General features: G+C 44.4%; 1 protein-coding gene across 1 annotated transcript in view; it reads right to left on the minus strand.

Moving 5' to 3' along the window:
• lrp6 (LDL receptor related protein 6) overlaps positions 1–20,874 on the minus strand; it is a 32,243-nt gene that overhangs the window by 5,143 nt on the left and 6,226 nt on the right. The window contains exons 3-16 of the mRNA XM_015387746.1: positions 19,232–19,429; positions 18,966–19,162; positions 16,717–16,851; positions 15,132–15,528; positions 14,881–15,052; positions 8,042–8,258; positions 7,476–7,765; positions 7,170–7,396; positions 6,907–7,091; positions 3,368–3,691; positions 3,088–3,287; positions 2,127–2,338; positions 1,843–2,033; positions 663–872 (exon numbers count right to left, since the gene is read on the minus strand). Of these exons, the coding sequence (XP_015243232.1) occupies positions 663–872; positions 1,843–2,033; positions 2,127–2,338; positions 3,088–3,287; positions 3,368–3,691; positions 6,907–7,091; positions 7,170–7,396; positions 7,476–7,765; positions 8,042–8,258; positions 14,881–15,052; positions 15,132–15,528; positions 16,717–16,851; positions 18,966–19,162; positions 19,232–19,429 (3,155 nt within the window). The remainder of the gene's footprint in view (positions 1–662; positions 873–1,842; positions 2,034–2,126; positions 2,339–3,087; positions 3,288–3,367; positions 3,692–6,906; positions 7,092–7,169; positions 7,397–7,475; positions 7,766–8,041; positions 8,259–14,880; positions 15,053–15,131; positions 15,529–16,716; positions 16,852–18,965; positions 19,163–19,231; positions 19,430–20,874) is intronic.

Raw genomic sequence — 20,874 nt, forward strand, 5'->3', positions numbered from 1 at the left:
GACGGAACTCAATGGGAAAGGAAAGGATTCTGATTTCAACCGTTGCGTATATTAGCTGCGACATGAATCAAGATGCTATGAGTGAAAAAACTTGATTGACAGATGATCGTTGATATATGATTGTCCAAACTTAGGTGTTCAGGCTGACGTATAACTAACTGGGCTGCAGAAGATAACGGAAAAAAAATTGATGGAAGACAGCATTTTTTTTTTTATAGAAATGTTCTAAATTTTGCGACAATATTGTCTGAAAGGGTACATTTACGACTTTAAGCTCTGATTTGGACTGGATTTAATTAGATTTTAACTGGTTTTAAGCCATCTGTAAATTGTCCTTAGGTGGTTGTGTGACCTGTATTGCCCTGCGTCGGACTGGCGAACTGTCCAGTGTGTAACCCCGCCTCTCGCCATTACAGTGCCCGAGTTATAGGCTGGTCTCGCCGCCACCGTGACGAATCATTTATCATGATTGTTTGGTTTTAGACTTGGCTCTGGGATGCTCTTAAGTGATTCTTTTGGATCAGATCTTGGTGGATTCTTCTGCAGTATTTACCTGCTGGTCATGCTGTGACCAGCTTTAAACCAAGACAGAACCAGACTGGTCAGATAACAGCTACTGGTCAGAAAGATGGATCAGTCTATGTGCTGGAGCATTGACTCACGGTACTCCTGCATGTCGATCTCGTGCACGGCGTGGATGTCGCTCAGGTAGGCGACCCGGGCCTGGACCTTGGTGCGGCCCTCCCTCGTGTTTTTGTCGATCCTCTCGATCATCTGCTGCTGCTTGTCGATCCAGTAAAGGTGGTTCCCGAACACCGTCAGGCCCACCGGCTGCAGGATGTTCGAGTCAGCAATCACGATCCGATTGGCTCCTGCAGCATTTACCAAAATAAAAGCACCAGGGAGTGTAAAAAAAAAAAAAAAGGGCGAGAACTTCAGGAACAAAGGCAACAAAACGGGAGAGGAGCTGAGAGGTGAGGCAGGAGGGGGAGGCAGGAGGGACAGGGGGGGGACACAATTAACATTTAACTGGAGCTCCGAATCAAACACAGCCAGATTCCAAAGGGGTCGTTCCCAGAATCTGAACCGTCTCCTAGGTTACCAAAGGAGATGACATCCTTTCTGCTGGGCTGAACTCTATTTAGATAGCTCTAGACTCACATATCTTCCAGAAGGCATTCAGAGACTAGATCTAGAATCCTTCGACCTAGAAGTGTTTAGTTCTAGATTCTGTTCTGAATTCAGGACACTTTAAAGTCGCAGTAAAACAGCAGATAAGTCCGAATGTTCTGGATTTCAACAGATCCAGAACCAGGCAGTGATAAATTCAGATGGCTAATCCAGAATCTACTGCTTTTTTTAAGCCATAATTTAGAGCAGGTTCCGTCTTTTAATAGAACATCTTGGAGCTGAAAGCTTTTCCTGACACAAACTAGATCAGGCTTTAGATCCGGTCAGGAAGATTCCTGGTTTAAACCGAGCCGCACACCAGAAAGGCTGCGATGGATCGGAGCGTGGGAAAGCAGAAACCCTCCCCTCGTCCTCCTGGCTCATCCTTTTAGGTGAAGGAGGACCTGAAGTAGATGTAGTTCTGAAGAACCTGCTCTAAGATATATTTAATTTGAGGAACATTGCTTTTAAAAATGCTGGTGGTGACTGTCTGGGATTTGCTGGATCCCTGGGAGAACTGCCCCCTTACAGACATTTAGAGAGCATCAGGATTAGATCCTTTTGATTCTGTTTCAATGTGATCAGAACCAGCTGAGGTACTGTGGACGTCCTACAGGAGGCGCCACACATCCTGAAACTGAGACCTCAGATTGTCTGAGAGATCAGACTCACCGGACAGGTCGCTGCTCTCGATGCGCCGCAGGTCCGAGTCCACCCAGAACAGCTTCCCCGCCTGGTTGTCGATGGCCAGAGCGGCGGGTTTACCCAGCCCGCTGAAGAACAGAACCTCCCGCTCCGTCCCGTCCAGAGCCGCCCGCTCGATCTTGGGCGAGCGGTCCTGCAGGTTGGTGAAGTACATGTACCTGTAGAGCGGAGGAGGCAGCGGGCTGTAAACACCTGCATAGAACCGGACCGTGAACCCGGACGCCGGAACTGTCCGAGCACCACATACTGACCCTTTCTCCGGGTTGACCACGATGGCCCGCGGCTTGTCGTGCTCGCCCCGCAGGACCACGCCCACTCTGCTGCCGTCCGTCCGGCTCACGTTGACCACGTTGGTCACCTCGCTGGTCCAGTAGATGAAGCGGCTGTAGATGTCGATGCTCAGGTCGTACAGCTGAAGGCCCGGTCCGTGTCCGAGCCAGGAGCTCGACACCACCGTTACGCTCTGACAGGACCAGACAGAAGACAGTCAGCTGGATCAGAACCAACAAACGGATCGGTTCCTGTCCAATCACTTCTGAAAGCAGCCCAGAACCCAACCGGTCCGACTCAGTCAATCACAAACTGGTTTGTTTGATTACAGAATAAAACAAAATCAAATGTAAAAAGCTCAGGAATCAGAACCGCTCCAGAACCAAACAAAGTAAAACCTTCTAATGTTTCCAGCAGCTCCAGGACTTAAATTGGACCCCTTAAATCTGTGCCGGATCAGCAGCAGGAGTTTATGACCAGTTTGAGCTACTGGCACCTGGTTCTGCTTTGGATGCGGTGGTGAAATGGACCGCATCAGAGTTCTGAGCGGTTCTGAAAGTGGATTTCACAGCTCTGAGGTGATGAGGGAGGATGACGATGATCAGAACCAGCAGTACCGCTGCTTTCTGGGCTCAGGTTTCCTTCTGGGTTTACTTTCAGAGCCGCCGCTGGGAATAATTGATGGAAAACCTGCTTTATTTAGACCTACAGACCACCGGGGAGACGATCCGGACCCGCAGTGTTTACACAATCTGGGTCCGGACCCAAAACTCCATTCAGGGCTGCTTTCTGCCTGGCTGATCTGGAATCAGCTCAACACCTCCTCTCTGATTGTTGGCCGTCAACTCTGCTGTGAATTCTGGGTTAAAACGGAACAGATGGGAAAGTTCTGGAAGTCCATCAGAACCAGCAGGATTCCTGAAACTGAATCAGAGGTGGTACCTGGTTCCCGTCCTCTTGGGACCTCCGGATGTTCTGTTTGGAGTCGATCCAGTACAGCTGCTTGTCCAGCGGGTCGTAGTCGATGGCGCGGACGTTCTTCAGGTTGTGGATGGGCAGGACGATGTCCGGGCTCTGCTGCTCGTCGATCACCATCCGGTTGATGGCCGCCTTCTGGCTGAAGAGCAGGAACGATGTGGGAGCTGCAGGGAACAAAGACAGGTGGTCAGAGACGAGGCCGGATCCGACCAGCAGCAGAAACCTCTGGCTCCGAGTGCCTCACCGCTGCACGTCTTGTTGTCGTAGTTCAGGGAGAAATGGGCGGGGCATCCGCAGACGAAGCTGCTGGGCACGGCGAGGCAGAGGTGGGAGCAGTGTCCGTTGGTGGAGGCGCAGGCGTTCCAGCCGGCCTGTCTGGAGGAGTGGAAGACCAGGATGTCCATCACGTAGTCCAGGTGGCCCTGGATCAGGGTCCGGTTCTGACCGCTCGACTTGTTGGCCCGCTCGATGCTGCGGTGGCTCCAGTCCGTCCAGTAGATGTAGTCCTGGTACTGGGTGAGTCCGAAGGGGTGGGGGAGGTCATCGGCGATCACCTCGCGTTCCTGACCTGGAAGAACAGAAAACGGGAAAATCAGGAAGGAGACGAGACGGAAGCGACGGCAGTTTGGGTCGGTCAGAGAGCAGAACGAGGCAAAACAGAACCAGCCTATAAAAACAGTCCAGAACCGACCAGAATCTGCCTCAAACAGAACCAGAGTCAGCCACACCGGAAAAAATCTAAATCTAGATAGGTCCTCTTTCTCTTAAAATAAGTGCTTTTGTTCTTGGATTGAGGAGACAGACATTTTACCAATGGAAGAAGACAATTTAGATGTAAAATAAGAAAACACAATTGCATATTTCAAGTGCATTTTATCTAATTATCTTATTTTAGGAGTAAACAAACTCATTCCATTGGCAAACTATCTCATTTACCTACTGAAATTAAGGGTAAATACACTTAATTCAAGACATTTTAACTTATTTCTAGATCGTTTTTCCAGTGCAGGAACTGGACCAGGACCAGCCAAACCACCACCACCGTCAAACTATGTCAGAAACAGTCCAGAAAGTATAAAAAAATAAAAATAAAAATACATTTTTTTAGAACCTCTCAAAATAGCTTAAGTCTTTTTTAAAAACCAGTTGAGAAGTCGCTACATTTCTAAATCTAAACAATCTATATGATCATCCAGTCTTAACACCAGAACTCCCACTGGCCGTCAATTTGACAGGCGACATTTTTCCCAATGAAACGCATGAGTAGTGATGATGTCATCAACTGAATATAAACCCATTGTGGATATATAAACCTTAAAAATGTCTTATATAAATTTTTTTTAAAGGCTGCATTGTCTGCTATTATTATTTGTGGTCTAAATGCTTATTAAAAATAAATCAGTAAAATAAGACTTTTACTACAAAGGTTCGAAATTTGAAATTGCAGTTTTATTTATACACTGCAAAAACAATCTAGAAATAAGGATACATTTCTTAAATTAAGTGAATTTCCCCTTAATTTGAGCAGGTAAATGCAGTTTACAATGCAGTTGTGTTTTCTTATTTTAAATGTAAATGGTCTTATTCCATTGGAAAAGTGTCTCACTTACTTCCTAAATTAAAGAAAAAAATGCACTTATTTTAAGAAAAAATGACTTATTAAGATAGCAATTTTTTGCAGTGTAGGAATTGATTGATTACCCTTGAAAATTTCCCCCAGAACACCTTTTCACATTTATGACAAACATCATATGAGCGTTTTTTTTGTGCAGCTTTGAAGCAGCTGCTCTTCAGCGGCGGAGGGGATGTTTACCTGCTGGTTTTACCAGTTTAAGGATAAAATCTCTGCGTGAGACGGTGACGTTCAAACTGCTCCTGAACAAAACCAACACGTTTATAGCTGCTATGTCCAGGAGATCGTAAAATACAGCCACAGGCCACCTTTGCTTTGGAGCTTTTAGAGAATACTTTCTAATCATCTGATCCGACACATTCACGCAAACCTCTGTGTGATTGTAGTAGACCACAGGCTCTGGTTTAGTGTACTAACTGAGGTGTGGGCAGTGCTAACCAAAACTTGAACAAAAGTTTTACTATTGTCTGATGATTTAATCATACGTCTGCGTTTTCCCGTGGATGGGTGATCATCCTCGGACTCACCCAGTCCTCCTCATCCGCCTGAATCGCTAACATCAATATTTTGAAGCATTTCTAAAGCCTGTTTCTCGGTTAGATTTCTTCTGAAAGCCATTTTCCCGTATTAGAGTTCTAGCTAGATTGTTAGTTGCTAGGCAACGGTATGAATGCCGATCACCCGCGGGAAGAATTAGCAATGCCGTCAAAATGACAGCTGTGGGAAATGGAGGTAAAATTAACCATATTTATTTTTACATTTTTATTTCATTTAAAAAAACTACATGAAAACGAAGAAAATATAGAAACAGGAAAAGTCAGTTACCTCAGCAACATATGATTAATATAAATAAAGTTCTTTCCCTTAAAAACCTCAGAAAAATGACGGCCTCAGTAGTTCTACAGTTAAACAAGCAGAACCTTTCTGGTATTAGGGCCAGGCTAGGGATTTTTTTTCCCCTTCTATTTCGGGAATAAAGTCGTAACATTATGAGAATAATGTCATAAAATTATGAGAAAAAATTCGTAAAATTTCAAGAATAGTCACAACGAGAATAGTCAAAATTACGTGAATAAAGTTGGAAAATTGCAAGAATAAAGTAGTAACATTATGAGAATAAAGTCGTAAAATTGCGAGAATACAGTCGTAACATTATCAGAATAAAGTCGTAACATGAGAATAATGTCATAAAATTATGAGAAAAAACTTGTAAAATTAAAAGAATAGTTACAACGAGAATAGTCAGCATTACTTGAATAAAGTCGTAAAATTGCGAGAAAAAATAATGAGAATAAAAACGTAACATTATGAGAATAATGTCATAAAATTATGAGAAAAAACTCGTAAAAGTACGAGAATAGTCACAACGAGAATAGTCATAACATTACGGCAATAAAGTCGTAAAATTGTGAGAATAAAGTCACAACATTACGAGAATAAAGTCATAAAATTGCCAGAATAAAGTCGTAACATTATGAGAATAGTCACAACGAGAATAGCCATAACATTACGAGGATAAAGTGGTAAAATTGCGCGAATAAAGTCGTAACATTATGACAAACAGGTTGGATTTTATGGCAACTCTTACAAGAAGCACCTTCTTCACTAAAATGTGAAATGTCGAGCATCATGGGAAGTCATACTTTGACTCTGGTTTGACCAATAAGGAAATCTTTTAGCACCAGCATCAAACTGGGCAGGATGTCAAAGTGGACTCAGGTTTCTGATTGGTGGAGTTGGTCGGCCATCATACGCTGGTCGGAGCTCAAAGCTTTCTTTCTGAAATGGGTTGTAGTATGATGACCTTATTCTCGTAATGTTACGACTTTATTCTCAAATAAAAAAAAAAGGTTCTCTGAGGGTCCAAAACTCTAAGATCAGATTTAATGGAGTTCTATCAGCTTCCATCTGAACCAGAACCATCGCCGTTCTGAGAGGAATATGTGAAGTGACCGAACCAAGGTAAGCAGACCAAGCTGACAAATGGACCAGATCAGAACCATAATCCTATTTAGTGACCGGTTGAACTTGGTTCTGGGGGACTAGAGCCTCCAGAATGAATCACTCTCTTGTTCTGGACCTTCAGGTCTGAGTTGGTGGATAATTGCGTCCAGCTCAACAGGAGGTCCAGGTCTGGTTCCGAGTCTTACCGAGCATGTTGGACGATTCAATCAGGGTGGTGTCCAGGTCGGCCCAGTAGAGCCGCCGCTCTGCGTAGTCGATGGTCAGTCCGTTGGCGCGGCCGACATCCGACACCAGCGTGATGCGGCCGGTTCCGTCCATGGCAGCCCGGTCGATCTTGGGCTTCCCGCCCCACTCGGTCCAGTACATGTACCTGCAGGGATCAGATTTAGAACAGGTGATAACAGGAAGAGGAAACATTGGGCCAAAGAAGAACTCCTTCAATCCTCACCCCTCAGCTGGATCCAGAGCCAGAGCTCTGGGACTGTCCAGATCCTTCCAGACCAGAACCTGCCGGTGCTGTCCGTCCAGCTTGGCCACTTCGATGCGATTGGTGCCGGTGTCGGCCCAGTACAAGTTCTTCCCCAGCCAATCCACCGCCATCCCCTCGGGATAGTCCAAGCCGAACTGGACCACGTGCTCCAGAGCGCTGCCGTTCATGAAGGCCCGGCTGATGGTCTGCAGAATCACAGCGAGTAAGAGTCCTGGTTCTGAACTGAAGCCGGAGATTCTAACCAAACCTAGCCAACAAACCCACCTTCAGAGTGATGTCGGTCCAGTAGATCCGGTTGTCGGTGACATCGAAGTCTAGCGCCGAGGCCTCCTTCACGCCGGTTAGCGGGATGGCCACGTTGTTGTTGTTGGTCTCCAGGGAGATGCGGCGGATGTCGGTGTGGCGGGAGAAGAGCAGGAAGGCCTCTGGGACGATGCAGGTCTGCATGTCGGCGATGAGCTCCAGGCCGTTGGGACAGCCGCAGTGAACGCCGTGAGGCGTGTTTAGGCACAGGTGACTACAGCCGCCGTTGTTCTCCACACAGGCGTTGGTCCCTGAACACCAGCAGAACCCCGGTCAGTTCCCTCAGTCATACCAAAATAGATCAGCTTCTCAAGCTCCCAGCAAACCTAAAGCTAGCAGCGCTCCAATGGGTTCATCGTCACCTGGTGACATCATCGTAGCGTAAAGCTGAAGGTCGTCTGCATAGTTAAAGAGCCCAAAACGTTTCCTGGTTTCTTTTAGAGTTTAATGTTATTTTATTACCAACCTAGTTAGGCCCCTCCCTCCAGTGATATCATCTACACGCCTGTCACCCTCCCTGGACTCACCAAAGGACTCGTGCACGCGCGTGGCTTTAAGGCCCATGAGGTCTGGCAGCTGGTCGATGATGAACTCCCTGTCGGCGGTGTGTTTGTGGACGCGCTCGATGCTGCGGCGCTGCCAGTCCGTCCAGTAGATGTAATCGCCCAGCAGGCTGAAGCCAAAGATGTGGGGAAGTTTGTCCTCCACCAGCACCCGTCGGCCCGTCCCGTTCATGTTCATGACCTGCAGACAGAGTGGACAGGTAGGAACAGGTAAGCAATCGTGTGGGTTCTGTTGTTCCAAACCCTCTGAGGAAATATGAGGGTTAACAGTTAGAGATAAAGTACGTTTTTACTGTAGGGATCTGAAAGGTTTGCAGATTAAACTGTGAAAACATGTGGAAACTTCTGAGCAGCAGAACTTTTGAGATCAGAACCAGCAGCAGAGAGGTTGCGTGCCGTCTGGTCCGAGGCAGAATTAGCAGGAGCCGTTCATTCCCAGCGGGTGGTGCGTGTCTGCTAAGCACGCTAAGAGCTGGCACTGCATCGCTGCTAATTAGAAGCAAAGAGAAGCATTATGAGGAGGCCACATTTACTCAGCTGTGATTTCATTTCAGCTGGAACTTTGAGGAACCGGGCCAGGCCACAAAGTGGACATGCAGACCCACTAACCGTAACCCATCGGCCTCTGGAGCTGCAGGACCCTCAGTGGGTTTAAATTCCATTCTGACCCATCGGGATCTTTTAAAACCTCCCATCCCTCAAGATGAACTTCCTCTCCTCGTCCTTCTGCACATGTCTGATTAAAACTGCGGCAAAAACCCTCTTTTTGTAATAACCAACAGCATGAGACAAGGTCGCACCTAAACTGTGACAGATGTTCCCCAGATGTTGGAGCAGAGACTGGCACGCTAAGCTCCGGATCTTTCTGCAGCTATTTATAAGCATGCAAACAGGTAAACATCTCAACCTTCAGGTTGAATTAAACCATCAACCGTTTCGGACAATCTGGATTCCAGGCGTTTCTGTGTGGGAATAAAAACAGCCTTTGTCTGGATCTGGTTTGAAAAGGAAATATGGAAGAATTCAACAGAAGAGTTGTGTTTAACCTTCCAGTTTGCAGATGCTAAATTGTCACTAATTCAGATATTTCGATGATTAATCTTCAAATACAATAAATAAAAGTCAAAATCCTGAGGTTGGAGATGATCTGTTCATTCCACGAACTTTATTAATAAGTGAAGCTGGAGGTTGTCTTTAGCACGGCCAGACCAAACTCTAAACCCTGCTTAGCGATGATCGGGTGCAGCTGCTCGTCTCCATTCGCCGTATAAAAGCATTAGCTGACTGGACTCAGAACAAAGGGAACATTAGAAGACCTATGAAGTAGAACCAAGGCTATAAAATAAAGCTACACGTTAACTCCTCCCAGACATTAGGTGGCGCACACAACCGCTCCTGTTCTGTGCTGCTCGCCAGCTGACTGCCAGAGGCTAGCATGAGCAAATACTTCACTCTGCTCAGAAATATTTATTGCTGTAAATACAATACATTAAAATACTGTAAACTGTTTAGTTTTTATAATTTAAGCTAAATTTTTGTCACATGGACAATCCGTGTATGGTTCGTTTTTTGGTTTTTTCGTTTCAAAACAAAAACGAAAAAAACAAAACAAGCATGTGGTTTTTTTGTTTTTCCCGTTTTTAAAACCTAGATCGAAAAAAAAGAAAAATCGAATTCATTGAAAATCAACAGCGTTTGAGTTTTGTTTTGCCATCTAAATGAAAACAAAATGCGGTTGTTGTTTTAATATGTAGCGGTACCGGAAAGGAAGTAAGTCGCCAAAGAAAAATCATTTACAGTGGATGAAGACGGCATCAAAACAAACAGTTTCTAAACAAAAGGCAATGGCTGCACTTGATTATCGAACTTTTTGAGAGAGGAAAAACACACTCTGAAATCAGTGATGTGTTCTTCTTCTTGTGGAATGTAATAGCGGTTGGCAAGAAATTGAAGGCGTACATTACCGCCACCTACTGGCAACTAAAAAATGTATGTGTTGGGAGTTCAGGTCTTCATTTTCGGTTCTGCCATAAGGTCCGTTGAATTAACAACAAAATAAAAGTTTGTCTTTGGTTTAACCATTGCAGTTAAAAAAATCCCAAAACGTACCCTTTTTGCATTTTTGCAAATGCCGTTTTTCTAATTTCGTTTTAAAAACGGAAAAACAAAAAAAACCACATGCTTGATTTGTTTTTTCGTTTTTGTTTTGAAACGACAAAACCAAAGCACGAACCATACACGGATTATGGACATTGCCTGCAATGCGTTCTGTGTTAAAGTCGTAGGGAAATCATATTTAAATGTCAAATCATTCTGGCTTAAACATGTTTATAAATGTCCTCTTTATCAGACCATATTGTCCCAAAATTTAGAAAATTTCTATTAAAAAAAAAAAAAATCCTGTCAATACGGAAAGCTGCAATATCGGTATCAGATATGAAAAAGTTGCATCCGTACGTCCCTAAATGGTAGCCTTGTTGTGTTTACTATGTAGGTTCCAGTCCAGTGAGACCTAAGCCGATCATTAACCCAGCATGCATTGCTCATATGAGAAAAATACTGACCTCCATGGCTCCAAGTATACAAAATAATATTTAATTCTTGAAGTAATTATGAGTTTTATTTTTGACAAACAGCATCTTTTAAGGTATTAGGAAAACTACAGCAGATTTCAATCAACATGTTTAACAAGTCATAAATCCCTTCAAGTCGGCACAAAGTTCAAAAGCTTGACAGACGTTCTCCCCCATTTTGCTTCTTTTTTTGTCTTGAAAATGAGAAATATTACACTGAAGAAGAAGCCATTTCTCAGCTCCATCACAGAGCTACTAGGATCTGGGAACGCCTGAGCCCCTAGAATTAAACTAGTCCCATCGGTGAAGGGTCCTTTTGTGTCTATATTAGCATCATAACCAGGAGTAAATATTTATAGACTTTGGGTCCATCATAATTAATAAAAGTCAGCTAATTTGCGCAACCAGACAATCATCCGGGTCGCCCTCGATTTTATTTTGTAAAAAAGACCTAAATCTCGTTTTTCCATCCACAAAAATAGCAGGTGCAGTCAAATATAATGTGTTAAAGGTTAATAATGTATATCCTGAGAAAACAAACGCCTTAAAATCCTTTGTGTTTTATTAAACCTGATCTGCACCGGAAATGGGATCCTACGCTACCTCCGGGAGCTAACTTTTTCAGCTTTGGATTTAAACAATCTAGTTTTTTTTTTTTTTTTTATGTTTTCGTTCCATTTTAACCTTATTGGCTATAGTGCATAATCTAAAGAGAGAAAGAACTAAAATGGAGATAAACATGTTTAATCATATTTTGCCGGACTGCTCTGAGCATGTCCGATGACGTCAGACAAGCTTTTTAACGGAGAAAATGTAAAAAGGATCAAAATTGTCTAATAAAAACATGTGTTAAAGATATGTATTAGCGTTCTTTAGTGAGTTAAGGATAGAAATAAGTTATTTTAGAACCATAATTACATTATTTATGGAAACCCGGATGTATATCTGGTTGTTCAAAGAAGCTGATCGTACGGATCGTGCTTCCGGGACGGATCAGGTAGTTTCACCACCTTTAGCCAGAGAGAGATCTGCAGCTGGTTGGATGGTCAGAAGACACGCAGGTTTACGGTTCAAGCTCAGAAATCAGGATGAGGCTTCAGACCTAAGAACAGCACCAGCAGCAAGGCATGGTGGTGGCAGAATCATGCTTTGGGTTAGTTCACTACCACTGGTGGACAAACCCACAATGGTTCTGGATGGAGAAATCGAACAGCTATAGAAAACAGGTCGACTAAAAGCATGAAGAGCAGCGGCGAACGATCTGCCAAAAGGCTTCCAAACATCCGCATGAACAGAATCGGACCTGGTTTTATAACCGGACCATTGTGAGCCGGATCATCGTTTATTATAAGGCTAAAAATGAATCCAACATCTCTGATGATAGGCGGATAAAAGATCTGATCCTGATGGAGTCAAATTCCTTCTGAAGTCATCACGCCAGGAATGAAAGGAATTCTGTCTCCCTAGAATAATCGGGAATACCAGCAGATCTTGGAATCAACAGTCCTGCTGACTCTCAGCTGTGATCAGAGGAGAAACGGCCCACCTGGTTTCACCAAAATCAAGGACCCGCCCTGAACCTGATCCTTAATGATAAGGATTCTGGAAGCAAAGACTCAGCAGAGGGAAAAATGTCAGGAATCTGCAGAAACACGGAGCTGGCGAGGCTGTAATCTGCGCCGCGTGGAGCGCCGCCATTGGCTGCTGCCGGGACGGCCCCGCGTGGCGCTTCGCCATCCCTCCAACGTCCTCCACACTCAGACTCACTGGAACGCCGAGTATAAATAACAAGCCGAGTTTCCATCCTCGGAGCGACGGCCTCAGCCAGAAGGTCTCCGCTGGTTTGGGAGTTTGACCGCAGAGCGGCGACGGTTTCAGATTCTGGGTCTATTCTAAACAGAGCAGACCACAGCTGGAGTGCAGGCCACAATCGGAACCAGATGTGGGCTCTGAGTGCTGTGAGGAGCCTGAGGGGGGGAGGGAGGCCCAGGTGGAGCCAGGCCCAGGTGGAGCCCTGCCTCCCCGAGGAGGAATAATGCAGCCCAAGAACATGACAGGAGGTGTTCCCTGGAACGGACAGAAGCTCCAACAAAACCAGAACAGGCTGATCCCGGAGAATCTACGGAGGAAGATCCAAACATCTGCTTCTTATCCTGACTGACTGAAAATAGCGCGACAAATGACCATAAAAAAATAAAAAATAGGAGTTCTCCTTTCCTCTATGATTGAAAGAAGAAATGACTGCAGAACAGCACCGAACCCAGAACCCTACAAAGGTTCCGTCTATGGATGTAAGCTATCAATAATGAATTAAACTAAAATTAATTGATCTCATAATGACTATTAATTGATAATCAGCCATTTTCTTAAAAACCTGTATACATGGAGGGGTATGAAATTGTCTTTTTAACTATTTATTTGTATGATCCAGCTGCAAATAAGTATTTAAACATGTCTATCAGCTAGAATCCTGACCCTCAAAGACCTATAAGGCTACGTTCACACTGCAGCTTGAAGTGACCCAAATCCGCTTTTTTTGGCCCGTATGCGACCTGGATCTGATCTTTTTATGGCAGTCTGAACAACACAGATGCAATTTTTTCCAATCGAACCCAGGCCGCATGGCAATGTGGTCCTGAATCCGATACGAATCTGATCTTTTCAAATGCGACCTGTGTCTGAACGGCCAGGTAGCATTCATTCAACCTGAACGCCATTAGTAACCGACATATGTCACTATTCTGCTTCTCGCTACACAGAAGCAGCAAGAAAAACAACAACCACAGTGGACGATGATGAGGAGAGCAGTGTTTATGTTTAACCATCTTGAAAAGATTGAGGTTTTAAGGTTTGGAAAGATTGCTAGATGCGCTCTAGCACCACATCGATGTTTACTTCCGTAAACACAAAGCACGCTAGCTTGTGACGTAATTGAGTCCTCTACCGCGCATGCCATGCTGCTGCGTCCTGTTTGGATCATGGCAGCAGCGGCAGGGTCTGAGAACCTGGAACGGTCCAGTTCTCAGACCCTGTTCGTCCACCTGGGAAGTGACGACGAACTGACTATCTGTGCCATCCGCGCGCTGAACTTCCGCTCCGATCTTCCAACTGTGCTTATGCAGAAATGTCTTTGTGCACGTAGCTCAAAGTCTGCGCTTCACGCTCCACTCTAATGGTTCTCTGTCAGCAGTACGGCTCTTCCTGCTCTCGCTACTTAATAAACTATATGTGGCTGATCATCCTCTGCCAAGCGTTAAAACATCCCTTTGTCTAACTATCAAGATTTTATTTCTTCCAGCTCACAAGAGGTGATGCTAAATATTCTTTAATTTCTACCGAAAGGAATCCCTAAATTTAACCAAATAAAATACATTGAATTCTGTTCATTTTTGGATAAAGTGCCCAATGAAGAGCTATATAGGTCTTTGAATATTTCTCTCTTATTGTTCTCATTTCTATCTATTTAAATATGATGTAAATGTTTTCATGTGTTGTTATTAAAAGATTTTCTATGTTTCCTTTAAATATTTCAACATTTTAGTTAGCATATGCAGGTTCTATCTGTATTTTTTATTTTTTTTTATATGAAAAGCCTGTGAATTTAAATCTACTTTGAGCCCTAAGCAGCAGTAACCAAGGGGTGAATTGAAGAAATAAAGCCAAAATTGCCAAAGTAGAAAGAAGAATGTTTTTGTTCTTTACTTTTTTGGAGTAATTCAGATTTTATTGATCTGTGTGTAAGGCATTATTCATAGTAGATCAGGAAGTGTTTGCTTTGTGATGGAAACCTTGTATGTCTAAAACCATTCCTTTATTGTACATTTTGTTAGCTTGTCTGTCTGCTATATTGACCAATATGATGTGTTGAACTAGATCTGCTATTTTCACAGCTTTTGTATAAAGTATGGCATTAATTCATAAAAATGTTATTTGAATTCTACAAATCTAAGTTTTCTGCCAACAACAAAGAAAAAACGCAAGGCAACAATCCAAAACCAACCAATGGAACAACCAAGCCAAAACCGTCAGTCTGGTAAAGAATCTGGTTGTTATTGGAATTTGCAACATAAAACGGACTAAAACCCTTTTAAGTTTTAGTCGACTAAAACTATCACATAACTAAAATGTGACTAAGACTAATAATAGTTTTCGTCATGAAGACTAAGAGTAAATCTAAGATGGCTGTCAGAAACAACCCAGCAGCAGACCCATCCTGTCCCTCAGACTGACCTCGATCTTGTCCGTCTTGGCGTCTCCCCAGTAGATTTTGCGTTCGTCATAGTCGAGCGCCAGGCCGTTGGGCCAGCCCAGAGAAGTGTTCACCATCACCACTCTCTCCATCCCGTCCAGGTCGGCCCGCTCGATCTTCGGCACCTCACCCCAGTCCGTCCAGTACATATACCTGTAACCAGAACAGGAGACTCATGTAGCCGTTTCCTCTCTAAGATCCGCTCCGTTCCATCTCCTTTAACCGGACTTACCCGGCCACGGGGTCCAGAACAATCGCCCTCGGCTCATCCAGGTCCTCGGAAATCAGGATCTTCCTCATGGTACCGTTGAGTCGGGTCACCTCGATGCGATCCGTTCCCGTGTCGGTCCAGTATAGGTTCCTGGCGATCCAGTCCACGGCGATGCCGTCGGGATGGTTCACCTGGGAGGTGACGACGAACTGAGCGTCGCTGCCGTCCAGAAACGAGCGGCGAATGGCCTTCACGTCGTCGTCCGTCCAGTAAACGTATCCCTCCACCGGGTCGTAGTCGATGGCAATGGCGTGCCGGATGTCGTCCACCTGTAGGATGATGTCAGTGAAGTCGGGCATGTCCAGAGAAATCTGCCTCAGGTCAGTCCGCCGGGCCAACAGGAGCATCTGAGTGGCACCTGTAGGCGATGATATTTATTATTATATACATATAATAAAGTAATTTCTTCAATATTTCTTTATTGATTTTAGTTTGATACAAATAAATCTGTAAAAAAAGAATCCATTGATTATTTTAATAATTTAGAAGAAAATTCTCAGAGCTTTTTATATCCATCATTCCAGGATTTATACTGGATCATATTTTCTGATCCCAACAGGGATTTCCTTGCTCAGGAAAAGCTGCGCGGACTTCCTCCTCCTGAGCCACACAGAGAGCAGAGCTGGAACGCGGCCGTCAGATTCCCCTAAATGAGCCTGAACAACAGCCTTCATCTCAGTCGGAGGCCGCTGTAAACGCTGCAGGCCGCCAGTGAAAGGGGGCATTGTCTGCAGGGGGAGCATGTGATCCCGTCTCTTACAAAAGCCTCCCCGCCTTCAAACCTCTGCAGCCGCTCTGCAGGCCAGGCTTACCCAACCAAAAAAAATGCAAAGAAAAGAGCAGGAGGGAGGGGCCGTGCTTCAAAAGAGACGGGCCCTGCCGACGGATGGAGGAGGGGAGGGTTACCGCGACAACGGCAGGTCAGCCCAACGCCGGTCTGAGCTGCTCAGACGAGTAGGGAGCATTTTGTCAGAGTTTCTAAATCAGAATAAAAGGGAATAAATTCCGCCTCCAAACTCTCAGACTAATCGATTCAATCTGCATGTTTGGGATAAATTCCTGGAACGCCGATTTTCTTCTACTTCTGCTTCCAATTCATCAAACCGGTTCGGATGAAGCCAAACAAACTGTCCTGGGCAGAGTTTCTGCTAATTCTCCCTGGAATAAACATCATCAAACGCAGCAACACATTCCCAACATCTCCCAAAGTGAGAAAAACAGCTGAGACCCCAAACAAAAGCGTCGGCTCCAGCCGAGCTGAGAGGATCGTGTTCCCGAGACGGAAAAACAAGCAGCAGGAATCCACAGCAGCTTCATCCTCTAACGTTCTACTCAAACCAAAGGTTTCAATCAGACTTTTCTAGATTTCCTCCATTAAAACGATTTCCTATAAAGAGAGGCAGTTACTTTCCAATCACCAGCTGACATCTTGGATTAAGGATCATTTTTATTTCCAAGTTTCCCTAATTAAGGCCTCTAGAAACAACCAGTCCGGCCGATCCCTAAAATGCGATTTAAATACAGTGTGTGGATGATGCCTCCTCACCGTCTCTGCAGGTCTTCTCATCCTCCAGCAGCTGAACTCCGGTGGGACAGGCGCACCGATAGAAGGGCCTGTTGGGGGACAGCAGGCAGAGGTGGGAGCATCCTCCGTTGCTCTGGGAACAGGGGCTGCTCCTCACTGTCAAACAGAGAGCGAATCAGAATCCTTCTCCAACACTTTAAACATGTTTAGCAGGTTTAGACATACTGGGTCTGGTTTATACAGAACTGGGCTAGAAACAGAAGCTAGGAGGTTATGGTTTAAAATAAGTACATTTGTTATTGGATTGAGGAGGAGAAGACATCTTGACAATGAAATTGGAACAATTTACATTTAAGATAATACAATTTCAAGTGCATGCTATCTAATTAACCTATTTTAAGAGTAGAAAATACTGATTCCATCGGCAAACCATCTCATTTACCTACTCAAATTAAGGGTAAATACGCTTAATTTAAAACATTTTCACTTATTGCTAGATAATTTTTTCCAGTGAAGACTTTAAAACTTGGACAACTTTCTTGTCAAAATACATTTCATCCGGTTCAGCTCTCAAGATATTTTCATTTCTTAAAGTGCAGCCGTGATCAAATGTAAACAAAAGAGATGATTTACAGTTTTCCCAAGATTCAGTTTTAGATGCATAAAAGGATTCAGATACGAGAGAAATAGAGATGAGGTTTAACCCCATATAGGAGAGATGTGTTTTCTTTAATCTAACGGATTAAATGTGTTCAGAGTAGGGATGCAACGGATGATTATTACGCAAATCGATTAATCTGTCAGTTATTTTTCCGACGAATTGTTTAATAATCCGATAGACAAAGGTTCTTTTTGAAGAATGTTTATGAAATCCAACCAGGTGAAACTGAAACTTTTCCACTTTAAGAGTTCTGGATAGGGCAGATTGACAAAAAAAAGTTTTTTTTTTGTCTTAAATACAAAATATTTATACTTTTTAAATTTTTTTTTTACAATTTTCATATGATTAGTGCTCTAAGTGGGTCGCTCTTACAGCTAAAGGCGTGTTTTAGTGTTTTTATACTCCAGTTAACGATTCATAGATTGCTAAATTAGTTGAAAATGATTTAAATATTCGGATTAATCACAATTAATCGGATTTAATTATTTCAGCCTTAGTTCAGAGCTTCAAAGGTTACACAATATTTTTGGAAAAACATGTTTTTAATAAATGTGCCATTTCAAAATTTGCAAATTTGAGGAAAATTATCTTTAAAAAATAATTTTGTGATATTTAGATTCAATTTATTCATAAATTCCATTAAATTGGTCAGTGGAGAAAATACTAAAACATACATTTATTAGTATATCTATATTCAAAAAAGAAAAACGTCTAGCTTGTTATCGGATTTAAGCAAAGTGAAGAGGAGCTGATTCAAGGGTCTAAAGCAGAGGTCACAGATTGGCGGACCCCCCCGATTTAAGACATAAAGTACCACATGTTGCCCAATGGCATTGTCTAAATTCACTTGCGCCGCTTCTCTTGTTTTTTTAACGGTAAAGCACTCTGGAGCTTCCGGGACCAGGTTACATGTGATCCAAATGATCCAATGATAATTAAAAATGTCTCCGGACCTTTACTGGTTTTCTTTATTCGTAGCCCACTGATCTTTAAAAGGTCAGCTCTGGTTTAAAGGATGATGAGGGCGGGAGGCGAGGAAGCCTGATCTAGACCCGTCTGGGAATCTGCTTCAGTTAGATTTAAGCCCCTATGTGCAGCTTTAGATTAGTTCAAGACGTTTATAAAGTTGAGTTGAAACAGAAGACAGCAGGATTACTTATTACTTAAGTCATTTAGGTTGTATTCATATTCCTCCTTATCAGGAAGTAAAGGATAATTAATAATAACTGAATTTTATTGGTCGCAAATTGGAGAAATTCCCCTCTGCATTTAACCCATCCCCTTGGGGAGCAGTGGGCTGCCATTGTGTGGCGCCTCGGGGAGCAGGGTGGGGTTAACAATCTTGCTCAGAGAGCCAGGTGGCAGTCTGTGGGAGTGGGGCTCGGACTCAGAACCTCTGTATTCCAACCTCTATGGCCTAACCACTAGGCCGCCACTCCCCATCCCCAAAAGATAAAGATAAGTTTAAATCCAAGGCCAATGAGGCAGCCTCAGCTCCTTGGTTCTGGTTCTTTGATGCTAGAACTTCTGCAGTATGTCGGCTCAAAGGTCGGGTTCTGGATTAGGAGATAAAAAGCAGAACCCCCGGCTGGTCGAGTGTCTGACTCACCGACGGGTTGTCTCTTAGGGCTGAACACGTGAAGGTCCATGGGGGAGAAGATGTGGGAGTGGACGATCCGCTGCTCTCGACCCGTCTGCTTCCTGCAGGAGTGGATGGAGTGGGTGTTCCAGTCGGTCCAGAACAGCGTGTCCTCGTACAGGGTGAGGGCGAAGGGGTGAGGCAGCTCCCCTTTAACCACCACCTCCCTGCAGACACGTCCCACACATCAGAACCCAGCAGAACCAAACCTCAGAGCCTAAAGAAGCAGAACGTACCTGGAGGATCCGTCCAGGTTGGAGCGGTGGATGAAGTTGTGTTTGGCGTCGGCCCAGTAGAGTTTCTGCTGGCCGTAGTCCACCGTCAGCCCGTTGGGCCAGTGGATGTCCTTATCGATGATCATGGAGCGGTTGGTTCCATCCATCCCAGCCCGCTCGATCTTAGGGACCTCCCCCCAGTCCGTCCAGTACATGAACCTGAGAACAGAGGCGGAGCTGAGTGACAATGGACCTGAGAACTAAGACGGAGTTCTGAAGGTCGGATCCGCTTATGAGGCCTGTCGATGTTTCCTTTACATCAGTCTGCAGCAAAACCGCCCCGGTTCGACTCGACTCGACTCCCTCATTAGCCCACACAGCTTTACCAGAGCAGGACACAGATCCAGAGTCCGGTTCTGTTCAACAACCGGTTGAAGTTCTGCTCACGGTGCGGTCCAGTTCTCAGAACAAAACAAACAAGCTGATTAGAAACATCCTGGGCTCAAAAACCGAGCCTGATCTGCAGAGGGTTTGGTACCTGATGCATCCAAGCAGAACCACAACAGCTGAGGTCAACCACAGGTCCAAACCCTCCTGCTGGGTTCTGGATCTTAACCCGGTCCTTCACAAGGACAAGATGCGATACCGAGGCCAACATGGGGTTCAAAACCTTAATGAATAACTGGAGCGGTTCAGACAACAGACTGGGTTCTGACTGGGGTTCCTTACTCTAGTCCGGTCCGCTTCCAGAAGAGACCAGAACCATACATTTACTGCATGATGAATCGGGACCAGAACTCAGATTAGTGATCGAAACAAGAATGAAATCTAAATAATTAGCAATGAAAAAAATAAAATCACTGATCAACTGTTGACATGAAACCCGGTTCTGGTTTGGAAACAGTCGGACTGATCGGAGTCACAGTTTTCCCAGAAATGACCTTCCCATGTCCACAATGCTGTAGGTTTATGCTCAGAATCCAGGTCGTCTGCGCAGACACTCTGCTGCTCCTCTCCAAAATTTCAGGTGACCACAGACAGGAGGCCTCCGATTGGTCAAATCTACATCCACTCTACTCTAAGCATATTTCCTGTTTGGTATCTTACCGGCTTGTTTTGTTTCTATGACCTCCATTGTGGAAAACGACTCATAAAGATGGACCGGCTAGAAGAGCGAGGTGCGTAGAACGCTGGCACCCTTTCTCTGCCTGGATCCCTGCACTTTTTCGCCCTCATGTACAGTACCTCCATTGTCGCACAATCTTGTCCCTTGCATTTTTCCACTTCCTCACCGCCTCGGCCGTATCTAGACCCACAGTTAGTTCCCGATTGTCCCTCCTGTGTTGTAGCGTGGAATAACATAGCGTAGACCACGCTTCACTATTAGGCATAAATCAACAATAACAAGCTCACTGCGACACACTGCTAAGGAAGGATAAGCAGCCCTTAAGAAGACCGGTGCTCTATCAAATGATAATACCCGTTCAGGCCAGCACACCCACAGTCAATACCAATTTATCCCTTTAGTTTATCCCTTTAGTCATGTACAAAAAAAAAATTTAATTACTCATTTTTTTTGTGTTTTTTTTAAGTGTATGGCCATCAGGCCTTAAAGCTACAGTGTGTAATAATTACAGGGATATACAGTCAGAAATGTAATATAT

This window comes from Cyprinodon variegatus, unplaced genomic scaffold (genome assembly GCF_000732505.1).
Source record: "Cyprinodon variegatus isolate N-32 unplaced genomic scaffold, C_variegatus-1.0 Scaffold402, whole genome shotgun sequence".
Classification (NCBI taxonomy): domain Eukaryota; kingdom Metazoa; phylum Chordata; class Actinopteri; order Cyprinodontiformes; family Cyprinodontidae; genus Cyprinodon; species Cyprinodon variegatus.